Here is an 18,729-nt window from a genome sequence, read left to right as displayed (position 1 = left end):
ATCCGAGTTCAGCTTCCTGAGTAGCTAGGATGACAGGTGTGAGCTACTGGGTAATTCTTGCTACTTTCACACCGGTGATAACACAGCAGGGCAGAGTCAGAATGAGAAAAGCCGACACTGCAAACGATTCTTGGAAAGAAAAGGTCAAGCTGCAGACAGCAAATATGAATTTCCCCCCTGGCTTCAGAATTCACAACCGCGTCCAGGCAAACCAAGATAGGCAAGCCTGTGTGATCAAACACTACAATGAGCACCAGACACCGGTGGCTCACGCCTGTCATCCTAGCTACTCAGGAGGCTGAGATCTGAGGATGGCGGTTCGAAAGCAACCTAAGCAGGAAAGAAAAGCTCAGGGACAATGTCTTCTCCCTGAGCTCAAGCCCCTAGGACCAGCACACACACACACACACACACACACACACACACACACACACCCCTAGGCTGCTGAATCCCGAATTCTCCATTACAATAATCTCTTGCTGCATTTTCTTCCCCCCCCCTCCCCATCACCAACAACCCTGACAGCCTTTCTCTTCTAGGAAGTTATAGATTCAGATTTTAAGGTTATGCACATGGCAGAAAATAGAAGAACATCAGAATCCCCCCCCCAGAATCCGCACCCCGCCCCCCTACTCCCCCCCAAAAAAATCATAGATACAGGAGCCAAGAAATTGGAGCCGTCTGACTCATCCTTAAATTTACACAATCCAGATTGCAAAACCACCCCTTTTGTAGCTAACCTAAACACGTTTTTGGCAGAACCCAAAAAAAGAAGAAGAAGAAACTGTTGTTTTTTGGTGTTCTTTTTTTTTTTCCTTCTTCTTCTTTACCATTACTTGCCCTGCTATCTCCGCCTTCTCTTTTTGCAGGAAACTTTATTTCCTACTTCTGCACCCCTAAGTTTCTACCTCCGTATCTAGCTGCTTCAGTTGATGACAAGTCTGAAGGACGGTATCACCTGGAGGAGGGCAGCCATTGGTGAGTGGGGTTTTGGTTTTGGGGGGGATTTTGTGTGTGTGTGTGTGTGTTTTGTTTTCTGTCACTTTATGAATCAGAAGCTTCAAGCTTCTCCTAACTGGAAATGCAGAGATTGCTATAGAAAACCAATGCATTGTGCTGGTCCTGGGGCTTGAACTCAGGGCCTACGCGCTGTCCTGACCTTTGTCTGCTCTACCACTTTTGGCCACAGCTCCTCTTCTGGCTTTTTTTGGTGGTTCATTGGACAGACGCGTCTCACGGACTTTCCTGCTCAGGTTGACTTTGAACTGTGAGCCTCAGATCACAGCGTCCTGAGTCACTAGGATGACAGGTGTGAGCCACTGGTGGCGTTTGGCTACTAATTAGTACCATTTTTTTTTTTTTTTGGTGTTAGATCTATTTACCAAGATCTGGTGATATGACCAGAACTTGGTCTCAGAGCAACAAGCGTGGCCAGTTGCTGGTTCAGATATAAGAGAAGTTAGGAGACCAGAGAATTTAGGTACAAGGATGCAGATCAGGTTTCTTACAGAAGGGACATTTGAGCAGGAGGTATTGCAGGATGAATAGGAGCCCACCAGCTATTATAGATGAAGGGCCAAGTACATAGAACATCACTGAGGCTTGAAGGAAATGGAGAGTTGGGGTGGGGTGGAGAGAAGGTGGTTAAAGGTATACGAAATCACTGAAGACCAAGAGTAGAAAAGGGAATTAAACAAAGCCATGGTGAGCAGACCTGCCGGTATCTCTGAGGTCCTTTTACCCCCACCTCCCCACCCCCCAAAGCCGATTTAATTTCAACTTTTGGAAAAAGTAGGTGGAGAGGGAAACGCTAGGAGCAAAGGCAAGAGCAAGCCCCCTCCTCCCAGCCACCACCCACGAGCAACTGAGACAAGAAATAGGCAGTTGAAAGGCACCAAGGAGGGCTGGGAGGGTGGCTCAGTGGTAGAGCGCTCGCCTAGCATGCATGAAGCCCTGGGTTCGATTCCTCAGTGCCACACACACACAGAAAAAGCCACAGGAGGCTCTGTGGCTCAACTGGTAGAGTATTAGCCTTGAGGACAGTGCCCAGGCCCTGAGTTCAAGCCCCAGGACTGACAAAAAAAAAAAAAAGAACAAAGGCACCAAGAAGATAATGGAATTATTACTATTATTATTGTGGTGGTGGTGGTGGTGGTGGTAACGGTGGTTTATTCTAGACAATTTCCTTTTCATTATGCAGCCTAGGTAGGTTTTTTGTTTTGTTTTGCCTTTTTACATGTTGGTATAGCAACTTGAATTCAGTGCCTGAGCGCTGAACTTTTTTACTTGGAACTGGCATTCTTCCACCTGAGCCACGCGGTTAAGTCTGCCTTTTTTTGAGTTGTGGTTGTTGGTTAGTTGGAGATCAGCGTCTTCTATCCCGGCTGATTTTAAACTGTGATCTTCAGGTCTCCGTTTCCTGAGTAGCTAGGATGACAAGTGTGAGCCACTGGCGCCTGGCGTAATGAATATCGTACACTCAAACACACACACACACACACACACACACACACACCCCAACGCAGATACTTGGGAAAAAGTAATGGGTCTCCAACGTTTGGAGGCAGGATTTGAACCCAGGCCCCTTTGGCCCTCTAGGGTGGCTCTTGATTTCCAGAAGAGGAAGGGCTTCGGAGTAAGACCCAATTCTGCTTCGTAGGCAATACGGTAAGTGGTGATCATCAAGGAAAGCTATTGCACAAACTGGAGCTAGCTTCTCGGGGTGCTCAGATGGAGGTGGACTGGGCTGGTGGTAGCTTCATGGCAGCCATTCTGTTCCCTGCTTTATCCCTAGTATCCACAAGCAAGGACAGCATCCTAGTAGGTACCCGATAAATACTGCCGGCGTGGATTTGGAGAGATATTTACTGGACAAGGGAAACTTCCTCTCAGGTTTAGGAGAAAGGTGCATCTTGTAGACTGAGCTTTGAGTTGGCCGGGGGCAGGCAGGGCTGTCAGCAAAACCCTGGGATTACCTGACACAATTCTGGAAGCATTTGGAAGCAAGAATAAAGAAGTTAAAAAAAGAAAGAAAGAAAAGAAAAGGGCTGGGCTAGGGCGCCTGTGGTTCATGCCCGTAATCCTAGCTACTCGAGAGGCTGAGATCAGAGGATTGCTGTTCGAAGCCAGCCAAAGCAACGAAGTCTGTGAGCTTCTTAACTACTACTAGTAGTAGTAGTACTACTACAAAAAAGCCAGAAGTGGTGCTGTGGCTCAAGTGGTAGAGCACTAGCCTTGAGCAAAAAGAAGCTCAGGGACAGTGCCCAGGCCCTGAGTTCAAACTCTAGTAGTATTGGCACACACAAAAAAAGTAAGAAAGCAAGGAAAGAAGGAAGACAGAAAGAAAGATAGACAGGGAGGAAAGAAGGAAAGAAGGAAAGGAAGGAAGGAAGGAGGAAAGGAAGGAAGAAAGAAGGAAAGAAAGAAAGAGAAAGGGAAGGAAGGAAGGAAGGAAGGAAGGAAGGAAAGAAGGAAAGAAAAGGTGGAAAAGGTAAAAGTTGAGTCCAAGGCCTGAGGCCTCTTAGGGACTGGACAATGGGAAGAAGTAAGTGCCAAAAAAGAATATTCTAAGAAGCACTTCAGATGGGAGCTTCCTCTTGCAAACCCCCAAAGAGTTGAAAGTAGAGGAAGTTGGCAGGAAATCAAACACTCAATGAGAATGAATATATATATATATCAGCTCAAAGCTGAGACACTGAAATATTGTTGTAACCATGCGTTACTGCAGCCTGGACGTGGAGAAATCCAGGATGGCCAAAGAAAGCGTGGGGTTTTTTGGGGGGGGTCACTTCTAAGAATGTTTTGGGCTGCAAGTTAACAGAAGAGGTGATTCACAATAGCTTTTTTTTTTTAAACCCCATTTTCTCAAATAATAAGCCAGAAGAGGAGAAGTTCAAAGGTTGGTTTGTGACTTTCTAGGGCTTTTGTCTAATTTTTTCTGTGTCTTTCATTCATGATCAAGCACCAACCCTACACAAGATAATCTGTAGCTGAACACCAGTGGCTCATACCTGCCATCCCAGCTACCCAGGAGGCTGAGATCTGAGGATCTCGGTTCAAAGCCAACCTAGGCAGGAAAGCCGGTGAGACTCTTACCTTCAATTCACCACCAGAAAACCAGAAGTGGCTTAAAGTAGTAGTGCTAGCCTTGAGCAAAAGGAGTTCAGGGACAGCACCCAGGCCCTGAGTTCAAGCCCTGTGGCTGATTCCTCCTCCACCACCCCCCAAAAAAAAGATAATTTGCAAAGGTAGAAGAGGTAAGGCAGGATTTTTCCTGTGTGTGTCTCTTACACAGGAAGAACCTTGTAGAAACACCTCCCCCAAGTAGGTTGTGCTTTTATTTTCTAGGAATGAGTCACAGGCCCACACACAATCAGCAGAAGAGGTAGACATGCATTTTTTGGGGTGGGGTCAGTCATGGGGCTTGAACTCAGGGCCTGATCGCTGTCCTTCAGCTCTTCAGCTCAAAGCAAGAGCTCTACCACTTGAGCCACGGCGCCGCTTCTGGCTTTTTCTGCTTAGGTGGTGCTGAGGAATCGAACCCAGGGCCTCATGCATGCAAGGCAAGCAATTCCACCAGTGAGCCACCTTCCCAGCCCTAGACGTGGGTTTTTAACTGTAGAATAACTAATATTGGCCCTCACTAGGGAATCAAAGGGGAAAATGTTATGGTGGGAAGGGACAGCACCCCAAACTTTGGGAAGCTGTTTAGGGGGTGGGTGGTAATGTCATTATTATTATTATTGCTTTCTGCCCATAGAAGGCCCAAGAGAGAAGGTAAAGAACAATGGATGAGCACATGGCTTCCAACATGTCCTCCGAGACGCTTCCTTTGACAAGAAATGTCACCGAGAACCTTCAAGAAGCCACCACTGTGTATGACTACGACTATGGCGAACCTTGCTACAAAGTCAACGTGAGGCAGATCGGGGCTCAGCTCCTCCCTCCTCTCTACTCCCTGGTGTTCGTGTGCGGGTTCGTGGGTAACACCCTGGTAGTCCTTACCCTGATCTACTGCAAGAAGCTTCGGAGCATGACGGACATTTACCTGCTCAACTTGGCCATCTCCGACCTCCTCTTCCTCCTCACGCTACCTTTTTGGGCTCACTACGCCTCCAACCCGTGGATCTTTGGGGGTGTCCTCTGTAAGTTCCTCACGGGGATGTACTACGCTGGTTACTTCGGGGACATCTTCTTCGTCCTCCTCCTCACCATCGATCGGTATTTAGCCATCGTCCACGCCGTGTTGGCTTTAAAAGCAAGGACGGTCACCTTTGGAGTGGCCACCAGCGCGGTGACATGGATCCTTGTCTTGTTGGCTTCTCTGCCTGGGATCAGCTTCACGAAATCCCTGAAGGAAGAGACCGGTGACACCTGCGGCCCGTATTTCCCATTAGCATGGAAGAACTTCCACACCATCCTGAGGAACATCCTGAGTCTGATCTTACCCCTGCTGGTCATGGTGATCTGCTACTCCAGCATCCTGCACACCCTGCTCCGGTGTCGGAATGAGAAGAAGAGACACAGGGCCGTGAGGCTCATTTTTGTCATCATGATCGTCTACTTCCTCTTCTGGGCTCCCTATAACCTCGTCCTGCTCCTGACCACTTTCCAGGAATTCTTCGGCCTGAGTAACTGCAAGTCGGCCAGTCACCTAGACCAAGCCATGCAGGTGACCGAGACGCTGGGCATGACCCACTGTTGCATCAATCCCATCATCTACGCCTTCGTCGGGGAGAAGTTCCGGAGGTATCTGATCACCTTCTTCCGGAGACACATTGCCAAACGTCTCTGCAAACAGTGCCCGGTGTTCTACCGGGAGGCAGCCGATCGAGCCAGCTCAGCTTATACCCCTTCTACCGGGGAGCAGGAAGTGTCTGCAGGTTTGTAAAAATGAAGATGACTCACACCTATCCATCCTCAGCTACTCGTGGAGGCCGAGATTTGAGGATTGCAGGTGAAGGCCAGTCCTGTGGAAGGAAAGTCTGGGAGACTGCTTATCTCTAATGAACCAGCAAAAAAGAAAAAAAAAAACAAACAAACTCAGGGACATTGCCCAAGGCCTAAGTTCAAAACCCAGGATTGGCATGTACATACACACACACACACACACACACACACACACACACACACACACACACAATATACACATAAATAAACAAATGAATAAAAAGTAGCAATTTTCTTATCTTTTTTTAAAGGAAATGTGTGTGTGTGTGTGTGTGTGTGTATGTGTATTTTGAAGCCTCATGCCCAGCACTGGTAACACATACCTATAATCCTAGCTACTCAGGAGGCTGAGATCTGAGGATCTCTGTTCAAAGCCAGCCCAGGCAGGAAAGTCGGTGAGACTTTTATTTCCAATAAACCACCAGAAAACCGGAAGTGGAGCTGTGGCTCAAGTGGTAGAGCGCTTGCCTTGAGCTGAAGAGCTCAGGGACAGCACCCAGGCCCTGAGTTCAAGCCCCACCAACAACACCAAGACTTTTTGTTAGTAAAGAACACTCTTTTCAGGGGGGGGGTACAATACTGGGGTTTGAATTCAGGGCCACAATGGGCGCTGTCCCTTAGTTTTTCTACTTAAGACTAATGCTTTACCACTTGAACCATAGCTCCACTTCTGGCTTTTTGGTTGTTCATTGGACATGAACGTCTCATGGATTTATCTGCCCAGGCTGGCTTTGAGCCACGATCCTCAGATCTCAGCCTCCTAAGTAGCTAGGTTGACAGACAATGGTGTCTCTAATTTGACAGAAAGCCAGAATCATGAGCAGGAGACTTGGGAGTTGGAAGGGTGATCCCAGAAGGTCCTTAGGGCTGCAGAAGGTTCTAGAAAAAAAAGCTAGAGGCTCAGAAAGAATGTCACCTCCAAGCATCTTCACTCTTGTTTTGAGGCGACGTAAATATTGTTTCTACAACACCTATGATCGGGAAAATAATCTGCGGTCCCAGCTCGTGTGTTAGAAATAAGATCTGTGATGCCGCAGGGTGGCTGGCTGTTTTACTCACAATTTTACACATACCATCCGCCCGTGTACGACACACACCTAACCTTGAGGTTGACATGTGCACTTGGCCTCTACATCACGCTCCTTGTCCCGCCCACAGGAGCTGATCGCAAATCACATCAAAGCAGGGCATCAGAGAGACCACGCTGCCGCCCACCAGACCCTCCCAGTTCCCGCCCCTCAGCCCTGCACCCCGATGGCTGAGAAGACATCGGTAGCCACGGCCCTGAGTTCAAAGTAGACTGCCAGCCCAGTCACAGGGTCTCACCCTTATCATCCTAGTTACTAGTTAGGAGGCTGAGATTTGAGGATCCTGGTTCAAAGCCAGCCTGGGCAGGAAAGTCTGTGAGACTCTGATCTCCAATGAACCACCAGAAAACCACAAGTGGCGCTGTGGCTCAAGTGGAAGAGCTCCAACCTTGAGTAAAAAAGCTCAGGGACAGGGCCCAGGCCCTGAGTTCAAGCTGCAGGGCCCACATATACCCAGAGAAAGTCTTATTTTGTACCATTTCATATATGTATATAATACACACACATGCACACGTGCATTTCCCAATGTAATCCATTCCCAGTATGAAATGATTTTATTTTGTCTTCATTTCAGTGGGGTTTTTAGAGCACTGGCTTCTGGAAGGTTCTGCTGCAAAGAGCAATATGGTCTGCCTCCTCTACTCTCGGGCCTCCAGCCTTGACTTTTGTGTTCTCGCTCCTGGAGATTCTGTGTCTCCTCCATGTCTGGGCATGCGCTGGTACTGGGGAGAAGAGGAGAGGGCGGGGAAAGGGGAGCCTGTATCTTTCTCTGTGTTGATCAGGACGCCCCAGAAGGAAGAGCTTCATGTTGTTCTCCCTGCCAGAGGGGCCGAGAGCTGCTGAGACTGCTTTCGGCCACCTTGCAAGCCTGTGCCATTGCTCTTCAACTAGATTTCTTCCAGCTTTTCATTTCCTGAACATTGGGGTCACCTTGCACCCCCTCCCAGCAGCAGGATCTCACACGTCACCTGTAACCAGTGCTCTCTTGTGATAACCACATTAGCCATCTTCCACCCACCCCCCCCCACACACCCCCAACCTCCCTTTTCCAATGCTACACCTGGCCTGCCCTCTCTGTGGGAATCCTACTGGAGCAGGGAGGTGGGACTTCGTTTTGGCAAGCCCTCCCTTGATTGGTTCCCCATCCACGCACCTTTAACTGGGAAAGACTTGTAGCAGGAGGAGCTGAGGTGCTGGGTGGAACACAGGATGGATTCTGTCACCTCTGACACCTCCAAAGGGAGGTGTCTGACCCCGAAGTGTGGTGGTTTCCTTCGAAAGGCAGAAGATTTAACACTTCTTTGTCCTTGATCTTAGGTCAATAGGCAACCAATCTGGGGCCCCAGGGGAGTCTTAGGTAATATCCTGTTAGAGAGCTGTGACCCACTTAAGGTGACAGTGGGTCTGTGTGTGGCCTTGGGGGGTGGGGTGAGGCGCCGGGCAGTGACCCAACATGCTCTGTTGAGTGCATCAGCTGCACTGGGAGAAATATATGAAAAGAGAGGAAGGAAGGAAGGAAGGAAGGAAGGAAGGAAGAAGGGAGGGAAGGAAGGAGGGAGGGAGGGAGGAAGGAGGGAGGGAAAGAAGAGAAAGAAAGAAAGGCAGGAAGGAGGGAAGGAAGGAAGGAAGGAAAGAAAGGAAGAGAGAGAGAGAAAAAAGAAAGAAAGAAAGAAAGAAAGAAGGGCTGGGAAGGTGGCTCAGTGGTAGAGCGCTTGCCTTGCATGCCTGAGGCCCTGGGTTCGATTCCTCAGCACCATATAAGCAAAAAAGAAAAAAGCCAGAAAGTGGCGCTGTGGCTCAAGTGGTAGAGCGCTAGCCTTGAGCTGAAGAGCTGAGGGACAGCGCCCAGGCCCAGAGTTCAGGCCCCACAACCGGACCCAAAAAAAAAAAAGAAAGAAAGAGAAAGGAAGGAAGGAGAGGGGGAACGAGGGAGGGAGAGAAGGAGGGAGGAAAGAAGGGAGGAAGGGAAAGAAAAGAGAAAGAAAAGAAAGAAAGAAAGAGAAAGAAAGGAGAGAAGAATGGGAGAGAAAGAAAGGAAGGAAGGAAGAAAGAAAGGGAGAAAAGAAAGAAAGAGGGCTGAGAAGAGCACTTGCCTAGCATGCATGAGGCCCTGGGTTCAATTTCTCAGCATCACATAAGCAAAAGAAAAAAGCCAGAAGTGGTGCTGTGGCTCAAGTGGTAGAGCACTAACCTTGAGCTGAAGAGCTGAGGGACAGCGCCCAGGCCCAGAGTTCAGGACCCACGACGGACCCCCCTAAAAAAAAGAAAGAAAGAAACAAAATACATAGGCAGACTTGGAAACTGAGCTAAAGTACAACCACTAAGCCAGGTGCTGGTGACTCACGCCGGTCATCCTAGCTACTCAGGAGGCTGAGATCTGAGGATCACAGTTTGAAGCCAGTCTGGGCAGGAAAGTCTGTGAGACTTTTATCTCCAACTAATCACCAGAAAACCAGAAGTAGAGCTTTTCACTCTAAATGGTAGAACTCTAGCCTTGAGCAAAAGAGCTCAGGGACAGTGCCCAGGCCTTCCACAACCCACAATAAAAATAAATTTAAAAAACTAGCAAAGGGTAATGCTCTACTGCCATACCTTCATGGCTAGCTTTTTCTTCTGGGATGGTTCATTGGAGATCAGAGACTCACAGACTTTAAACCACAATTTTCACATCTTGGATGACAGGAGAGAGCCACTAGTGCCCAGTTCAATGGATCATTTCTTTGAAGAGTAGGAACACAATCCAGGTGAGAAGCACTCCAAGCACTGGAAGGTACAATGTAGAAAGACAGACAGAAATTAAAAAACAAAATACAACATCATGGCAAGATGAACGGCTACTTTGGGGTTCTCCTCATACCAGAACAAAGGCTTAATGTCTGGAGAACGTTCTGGAGATTCTCAGTTCCTTTTTACATCCTTCAGATGATCTAAGAATTGCCTGGACCACACCTCTGAACCAGAAATTCAAAACAGACAGACAGTTGAGTTTCCTTCCCGTTGATGAATGTTCATTTCATATCAGTGTGTACTTTTCAAACCAGGTGTGATGAGGTAGAGTTAAAGGAGAGATGAGCCGGGCACTGGTGTGGCTCACGCCTGTCATCCTAGCTACTCAGGAGGCTGAGATCTGAGGATCGAGGTTCAAAGCCAGCCTGGGCAGGAAAGTCTGTGAGACTCTGATCTCCAATGAACCGCTAGAAAACCAGAAGTGGCGCTGTGGCTCAAGTGGTAGAGCACTCGCCTTGAGCTGAAGAGCGGAGGGACAGCGCCCAGAGTTCAAGCCCCACAAATGACCAAAAAATATACAATAATAACAACAACATAGTAATAATAATAATAGTAATAATAATCGTAATAATAATGAGAGATGCCCCAAATCTACCGCATCACTTGACAGATGAGGAACTGGAAACTCGGGGAGAGGAGGCCTCTTGTCAACGGTGGCCTCTCCAGCCCTGGTGTGAATGACTCAGCCTCCTTCATTGCCCCACATTGCCCTCTGGGGGTGAGTGTGTGCTCACGTATCACCAGCGAGCCTGATGACAGTCACGCAGCACAAGGCCAAAAAAGCCCCAAAGAGCAAACCCTAGATCTAGCGAAGCATCTCTGGCTTGTGCCTGTCATTCTTACTTATTCAGGAGGCTGAAATCAGAAGATCATGGGTTCGATGTCAGACTGGGCAGGAAAGTCTGCAAGCCTCTCTCTCTCTCTCTCTCTCTCTCTCTCTCTCTCTGTCTTTCCCCACTCCTGGGGCTTGAACTCAGGGCCTGGGCACTGTCCCTGAGCTTCTTTTGCTCAAGGCTGGCACTCTACCACTTGAGCCACAACTCCACCTCTGGCATTTTTTTTTTTTTGGTACTTCATTGGAGATAAAGAGACTCACCAACTTTCCTGCTCAGACTGGCTTCAAACCACGATCTTCAGATCTCAGCCTCTTGAGTAGTGAAGATGTACTAGTGGCTCACACCTGTCATCCTAGCTACTCGGGAGGCTGAGATCAGAGGATCATGGTTCGAAGCCAGCCCAGGCAGGAAAGTCCCTGTGAGATTCATCTCCAACGAACCACTCAGAAACCAAAAGTAGCTCAAAGTGCTCAAAGAGCACTATCCTTGAGCACAAAGAGGCTCAGGAAGAGCTCCCAGGCCCTGAGTTCAAGCCCCAAGCCCAGCAAATAAAATAAAATAAAATAAAATAAAATGCAACAGGGGCTGGGAAGGTGGCTCAGTGGTAGAGCGCTTGCCTTGCATGCCTGAGGCCCTGGGTTTGATTCCTCAGCACCACATAAGCAAAAAGAAAAAAGCCGGAAGTGGTGCTGTGGCTCAAGTGGTTGAGCGCTGGCCTTGAGCTGAAGTGCTGAGGGACAGCGCCCAAGCCCAGAGTTCAGGCCTCACGACCGGACCCAAAAAAATAAAAATAAAAATAAAATGCAACAATAAAATGAAGTCTAAGAAAGGATTGCTGGATGATTCTCTGATGTGGCTGGTTTGGCTACTGTGGGTGTTGTGGGAGAATGGTATTGTTATCTAAGCCAGGTTTTAACATTTGCCACCAGGAAAATTTTGACTACCTAAGCATCAAATGCTTTTGGAAAATGAAAGTCCCCTAGGCTTTACCGAGAATCTTACTGACTGAGCAGGAAGCTAGCTAATATGTCAAGTTCCCTTTCTAGAGCTTTTCGGGAAGTAAGAACATTGGTGTGAGGGCCTAATAGAGATCCACACAGAAAGCAACCAAGGGCTTGAATTCAACAGTCTGGAGACCCTGAAGACAATAACCTGGAACTGTACGATCTGCCCAACGGACTCTGCCTGTATTCAGCCCTGTATGTAGATAGGAGGGCTGAGGGACAGAGATGGGCTACAAGCTGGGCTTTCTTGAGATAGATGAGGATGGCATCTGCCTGTCATCCTAGCTGCTCAGGAGGCTGAGATATGAGGATCCTGGTTCAAAGCCAGCCCAGGAAGGAAAGTTGGTGAGAGTCTTAGCTCCAGCGAACCACCCAAAAGCTACAAGTGGAGCTGTGGCTCAAGTGGTAGAACACCAGCCTTGAGCATACATGCCAAATAAGAACGCAAGGCCAAAAGGTAATAGCAACAACAACAACAACAATAATAATAATAGATATAATAATAAAAATGTTTCAAGGTTGACTTGAGCTGATTTTTTTTTTTTTTTTTTTGGTCTGTCAAGTCCCGGGGCTTGAACTCAGAGCCTGGGCGCTGTCCCTGAGCTCTTTTGCTCAAGGCTAATGCTCTACCACTTTGAGCCACAGCGCCACTTCTAATTTTCCAATAGTTCATGGGAGATCAGAGTCTCACGGACTTTTCTGCCCAGGCTGGCTTTGAACCTCGATCCTCAGATCTCAGCCTCCTGAGTAGCTAGGATGCCAGGCGTGAGCCACCGGTACCCAGCTTTTGAATTGACTTAGAGAGCAACGGTTGGAACATTCTTATTTTTTTCCCCTTAACATTGACACTAACCATTTCCCTTTTACACAGCAATTTCCCTCTTTCAGATGTAGTTTCCTGATGGGATATCACTCACTCTTCTTCTACCTCTATTTGTGTGTGTGTGTGTGTATGTGTGTGTGTGTATGTGTGTGTGTGTGTGTGTGTGTGTGTGTGTGTGTGTGTGCATGTGTGCATGTGTGCATGTACATGTTCTGGTCATAGGGCTTGAACTTAGGGCCTGAGCACTGTCCCTGAGCTTTTTAGCCTTCAAGGCTATACCACTTAAGCCCTACCTCTACTTGTGGCTTTTTTTTTTTTTTCTTGGTAAATTGGAGATGAGTCTTTTGAACTTTCCTGCCTGGGCTGGCTTTGAACTATGGTCCTCAGATCTCTGCTTCCTGAGTAGCTAGGATGACAGGCAGGCAGGTGCCACAGCACTGGGCTATATCTTAAACGTAACTTTAAAAGAAGAACTATTTTTGGATTTTTTTTTTCCTCTCCAGGGCCTTTAAACTCCACCCCTCTTTAAAGACACCCTGCTTCCTACTCTATCCTGCCTAATATGTTTGATTTGCACAGCGCAGCTAGTCAGACAAGCTGAGACATCCGTTCCCCAAACAGGAAACTGTCTCTGGTAAGTACATCATTCAGCTGTCCTGTTGGTTATATTAGCTCAGCTTCTGTGATGAAGAAAAGATCTGAGTAGAAAACTCCTGGGGGTAACGTATGCAAACACAAGACGTGCATTTAGGAAAAAAAAATATATATATATATATGTATATATATGAAAATATAATATTTAAGGAGAAGGTCAGACTTTACTATTATTTTTTTGTCAGTCATGGGGCTTGAACTCAGGGCCTGGGTGCTGTTCCTGAGGCTCTTGGTGCTTTGAGCCACTTCCAGTTTTTGAGTGGATCATTGGAGGTAAGAGTCTCACTGGGACTTTCCTGCCTTGGGGCTGGACTTCAAACCACAATCCTCAGATCGCAGCCTCCTGGGTTAGCTAGGATAACAGGATTAAGACCTCAGCACCTGGCAAGGTCAGACTTTAGAGTTTCCAAGATTGTAAATGAAAGATGGGCAGCAGAACAGAATGTGTGTGTGTGTGTGTGTGTGTGTGTCTGTGTGTCTGTCTGTCTGTAATGTCTGTATCTGTGTCTTTATCTGTCTGTCTGCCTGCCTGCCTGTCTGTCCTTGGGGCTCAAACGCCAGGACCTGGGTGCTGTTCCTGAGCTTCTTTTGCTCAAGGCTAACACTCTACCATTTGAGCCATAGCTCTACTGCTGGCTTTTGGCTGATTCATTGGAGATCAGAGTCTCATGGACTTTCCTGCCTGGGCTGGCTTTGAACCGTGATGCTCAGCTCTCAGCACCCAGCTCACAGTATTATCTTTAAAACAAGCAAACAATCCTCACCTCTCAAAACAATAAAACTAAAAGAGTCCTAGAGAGATGGATAAACCTTGGCCGAAATCTCAACAGAGATTGTCTTCCAGTGTCGGAGAGCTGAACTATCTCCACTAGGGGTGTCTCTAATCATGAGTACCCCAGAAGCTGAGAATAAGCCTGGTTCTCTTTTTTTTTCTCTCTCTCTCTCTCTCTGCCACACCCCACCAACAAAATGGGAAGCCTCAAAGTTATCCAGATGCTATATTATATCACAAACATCTGATCGGTTCTGCAATTAGTGTATCATTGTTTTTCTGGCTCAGAATTTGAAGGTGAGATTTCCCCCCACACACACCCCCGTCCCCCCCTCCCAAGCCCTGGGTGTTTCTCTAAACTGCTTCATATAAAGGATCAGAAGTTTGAGACCTACAAGGATCTTTTAAAATAGATAATTCTTGGTCTGAGGGACTGAGACAACTGGTCACAGCCAACTATAAAGCCAGCTATAAAGACTGCCACCCAAACTTTCTGGATGTGTACCTATAGAGGTAGATCAACTATGGAAGGGGGCCATTTGATTTGGAAGCGAGTTGTTTTTTTGTTGTTGTTGTCGCTAATCCTGAGGCTTGAACTCAGGCTCTCTGGCTGCTTGCTTTTCTCACGCAAGGCTGGTGCTCTACCACTTGAGCCATGCCTCTGCTTCTGGCTTTGTTTTTCTCCTTTTTAAACTGGTTCGTTGGAGAAAAGAATCTCATAAACTTTCCAGCCCGGCCTGGCTTTGAACTGTGATCCTCAAATCTCAGCCTCCTGAGTAACTAGGATGACAGGCGTGAGCTACCACGTACCCCATGGCATTTCTTGCTTGTAAGAGAGCTCTGAATGCATGCCAACTTAGGAAATTGGAACCACACACTTCAGGATGTGGGCACTTGTGTTTGATCATTAAAGTTGACGGAGGACTTGGGTATCTGTTCATTTCGTTCTGATTGCATGAAGGCACCAGTCTGCTTGCTGATCCGATTCCTTAGTTCTTTCTTTTCTTTTTGTTGGTCATGGGGCTTGAACTCAGGGCCTGGGTGCTGTCCCTGAGCTCTTTTACTCAAGGCTAGTTCTCTATCACTTTGAGCCACAGTTCTACTTCCAGCTTTTTTTTTTTTTTTTTTTGGTGTGTGTGTGGGGGTGTCATTAATTAAAGAATCTCACTGGCTTTCCTGCCCAGGCTGGCTTTGAACCATGATCCTCAGATCTCAGCCTCCTGAGTAGCTAGGATTGCAGGTGTGAACCACCGATGCCCAGTTTCTGTGCCTTAGTTCTGTTATCAGATGTGAGTCCTAAGAGCATAGCAGTTAACCGCAATAAGGTAACACTGGTTACCTCTTGGCTGGGTGTCTGAAGGCAAATTACTTACCCTCTCTGTGCTTGAGAGCTCTTGATGGTAAGAAACTAACACCATCTACCTTAAAAGGTCACCTGGAGGAGCTGAGGAATGAATAGGTGTGAAATTTAGAAGAGTGATTCGATTCAGGGGTTTTTGGGCTCTTGCTGGCTCTCTCCCACACTTTCCTCTCTTGTGGGGTGACCGCAGGGGACTGTAGCTTCTGTAAAGATAATGAACCAGTCATTAGCAAGCCAGCGCTTGATTTACCTCCATATTCCTATAGAAAATGAGAGTTCAAGCCAGGAGCTGGTGGCTCACGTCTGTCATCCTAGCTACTCAAAGGAGCCTAAGATCTGAAGATCGCGGTTCAAAGCCAGCCCAGGCAGGAAAGTCCGTGAGACTCTGATCTCCAATGAACCACTAGAAAATCAGAAGTGGCGCTGTGGCTCAAAGTGGTAGAGCGCTCTCCCCTGGAGTCGAAGAGCTCAGGGACAAGGCTCAGGCCCCTGAGCTCCAGCCCCAACACCAGCACACACACACACACACACACACACACACACACACACCAATAGATACACAGAAATCTATATACCAAATACAAGCCCTAAACACTTTTAAAGTAATTTTCCTTCAAGGAGGACCACGGACTTTCCCCTCCCCCCCTTTCTTTCAGTTAGATTACACATGACTCCTTCTCTATTCCCAGGGTTCGGCAAGATGGATGAGGAGACACCCAACGTGACCGAGGCGTACGATTACCTGGATTACATCTCATCCGAACCTTGCTACAAAGTCAACGTGAGGCAGATCGGAGCTCAGCTCCTCCCTCCACTCTACTCCCTGGTGTTCGTGTGCGGGTTCGTGGGTAACACCCTGGTGGTCCTCACCTTGATCCATTGCAAGAAGCTTCGGAGCATGACGGACATTTACCTGCTCAACTTGGCCGTCTCCGACCTCCTCTTCCTGCTCACGCTGCCCTTTTGGGCCCATTACGTGGCTTCCCAATGGACCTTTGGAAATGCCATCTGTCAGCTGCTGACGGGGCTCTATTCCCTCGGCTTCTTCTCCGGCATCTTCTTCATCCTCCTCCTCACCGTCGATCGGTACCTGGCTATCGTCCACGTGGTGTTTGCCCTCAAAGCCAGGACGGTCACCACCGGGGTGGCCACCAGCATGGCCACGTGGGTTGTCAGTATACTGCTGTCCCTTCCGAGTACCATCTTCTCCCGATCACAAAAGGAGCTTGCTCGATACACCTGCAGCCCGCATTTCCCCTCCACCCAGTACCACGTGTGGAAGTATTTCCAGACCTTGGTGATGGTCATTTTCGGTCTGATCTTACCCCTGCTGGTCATGGTGATCTGCTACTCCAGCATCCTGCACACCCTGCTCCGGTGTCGCAATGAGAAGAGGAGACACAGGGCCGTGCAGCTCATTTTTGCCATCGTGATCGTCTATTTCTTGTTCTGGGCTCCCTATAATCTCGTCCTGCTCCTGTATACGTTTCCCCATTTCTTTCACCTGGATAACTGCGAGAGCTCTAACAGACTGGACCAAGCCATGCAGGTAACAGAGACTCTGAGCATGACGCACTGTTGTATCAATCCCATCATCTACGCCTTTGTGGGGGAGAAATTCCGCAGGTACCTCTGGGTGTTCTTTCAAAAACACATTGCCAAACACCTCTGTAAGCACTGTTCCCTCTTCCAGAGATCTGATCTTCCCGAGCATGCAAGCTCAGTCTACACCCGATCGATTGGAGAGCAGCAGGAAATCTCCGCGGGTTTATGACCTGGATTCTGGCTGGCTTGTGATTTTTGTGACTGTGTTGTGTCTTTGAGTCAAAGTTGTTTGCTTTGTGTTTGGTTTTTGTCAGTCCTGGGGCTTGAACGTGGGGCCTGGGAGCTTTCCCTCTACCACTTTGAGCCACAGAGCTACTTCTGGTTTTCTGGTGGTTCATTGGAGATAAGAGTCTCATGGACTTTCCTGCCTGGCTTTGAATCATGATCCTCAGATCTCAGCCTCCTGAGGAGCTAGGATGACAGGTGTGAGCCACCAGCACCCCATTTGTTCTTTTTTTTTTTAATTTGATTTTAATAATTTTATTGTCTCAATGGAATTTGACACAGCCATTAGAAAGAATAAGATTATGTCATTTGTAGGGAAACGGGTGGATCTAGAACAAATCAAGCCAAGCTCAGAGAGACAAACGGCGCACAATATTTTCTCTCATCTGCTAGATCTCAAATAAATGGGGACATGTTAAATTATATAGGACTCTAGGCATGTACACACGGTGAGCCCAAAGTAGGCTACTCTTAAGAGAGGAACACAAAGGTGCCGTGTCTCTGTGCCTCTGATCATATAAAATATTATTTATTGAAATGAATTCCAGAAAATGGCAATAAGAGGGTTTAAAAAACTTTTTTTTTGTCTTGTTTGGTCACTTAGCTGTCTTTGGGATGGTAAGGGGGGGGCGCATAGAAATAGAAGAACAAAAGGTGAACAGATGCTCGGGGTACTCACCAGACACTATATGGAAAGTGAATTATACAACTTGTGGGTAGAGGGCTGGGAAGGTGGCTCAGTGGTAGAGCGCTTGCCTTGCATGCATGAGGCCCTGGGTTCGATTCCTCAGCACCACATAAGCAAAAAAGAAAAAAGCCGGAAGTGGTGCTGTGGCTCAAGTGGTAGAGCGCTAGCCTTGAGCTGAAGAGCTGAGGGACAGCGCCCAGGCCCAGAGTTCAGGCCCCGCGACCGGACCAAAAAGAAATAAAAATAAAAATAAATAATAAAATAAAATGAAAAACAATTTGTGGGTAGGGACAGGAGGGAAAAACTGGGAGAGAGCGAGGGAAGGGGTGACATTGTCCGAAAAGAAATGTACTCTTTGCCTGACTTAAGTAACTGTAACCTCTCTGTACATCACCTTTATAATAAAAATAACATATAACATTTTTTGGTATGATGAAGGTGTTGTGCAAAGAGACGACCATTTCTATGACTCAAATTTTATATGCAAGCTGGTTTGGAGATGATTCTTTTTCTTAAAAAAAATGGTGGGGGGGGCGGGTAGTGGGGCTGAAGTGTGGCTTAGTGGTAGAGCGCTTGCCTAGCATGCATGAAGCCCTGGGTTCGATTCCTCAGCACCACATAAAAGGAAAAGGCCAGAGGTGGTGCTGTGGCTCAAGTGGTAGAGCGCTCGCCTTGAGCAAAAGAAGCTCAGCGACAGTACCCAGGCCTTGAGTTCAAGCCCCAGGACTGGCAAATAATCATAACCATAATCATCATCATAATCATCTAGCCAGGAGCTGGTGGCTCACCCCTATAATCCTAGTTACTCAGGAGGCTGAGATCTGAGGATCACAACTCGAAGCCAGGCTTGGCAAGAAAAGCCTCCGAGACTCTTATCTCCAGTTAACCACAAAAAGCCAAAAGTGGAGCTGTGGCTCAAGTGGTAAAGCACTAACTCT

At 47.7% G+C, this 18,729-nt stretch overlaps 2 protein-coding genes and 1 long non-coding RNA gene across 3 annotated transcripts; 2 read left to right on the top strand and 1 right to left on the bottom strand.

Moving 5' to 3' along the window:
- The first annotated feature begins 814 nt into the window (after nucleotides 1-814).
- Nucleotides 815-6,010, top strand: LOC122095629 (C-C chemokine receptor type 2-like). Its single transcript, XM_042665952.1, has 2 exons — nucleotides 815-978; nucleotides 4,760-6,010. The coding sequence occupies exon 2, from the start codon at nucleotides 4,787-4,789 to the stop codon at nucleotides 5,888-5,890; it is 1,104 nt and encodes a 367-aa protein (XP_042521886.1). The 5' UTR covers nucleotides 815-978; nucleotides 4,760-4,786; the 3' UTR covers nucleotides 5,891-6,010.
- LOC122095633 lies at nucleotides 5,413-16,676 on the bottom strand. Its single transcript, XR_006145183.1, has 4 exons — nucleotides 16,599-16,676; nucleotides 9,127-9,130; nucleotides 5,588-5,593; nucleotides 5,413-5,437 (listed from the first exon to the last, which is right to left on the bottom strand). It is a non-coding gene; the product is annotated as an uncharacterized LOC122095633 (long non-coding RNA).
- On the top strand, nucleotides 13,052-17,143 carry LOC122095631 (C-C chemokine receptor type 5-like). The gene is made up of 2 exons (XM_042665953.1): nucleotides 13,052-13,121; nucleotides 15,963-17,143. Exon 2 carries the CDS (start codon nucleotides 15,974-15,976, stop codon nucleotides 17,045-17,047), a length of 1,074 nt encoding a protein of 357 aa, XP_042521887.1. The 5' UTR covers nucleotides 13,052-13,121; nucleotides 15,963-15,973; the 3' UTR covers nucleotides 17,048-17,143.
- Nucleotides 17,144-18,729: the final 1,586 nt, after the last annotated feature.

This window comes from Dipodomys spectabilis, unplaced genomic scaffold (assembly GCF_019054845.1).
Source record: "Dipodomys spectabilis isolate Male_0828 unplaced genomic scaffold, ASM1905484v1 ptg000360l, whole genome shotgun sequence".
In the NCBI taxonomy this organism is placed as follows: domain Eukaryota; kingdom Metazoa; phylum Chordata; class Mammalia; order Rodentia; family Heteromyidae; genus Dipodomys; species Dipodomys spectabilis.
Note: the sequence above shows the minus strand (reverse complement) of the source record. Positions and strands in the feature narration are given on the sequence as shown.

Coding starts and splice junctions, on each gene's coding strand:
- LOC122095629 (XM_042665952.1), top strand. CDS start 4,787: ATGGATGAGCACATGGCTTCCAACATGTCCTCCGAGACGCTTCCTTTG.
- LOC122095631 (XM_042665953.1), top strand. CDS start 15,974: ATGGATGAGGAGACACCCAACGTGACCGAGGCGTACGATTACCTGGAT.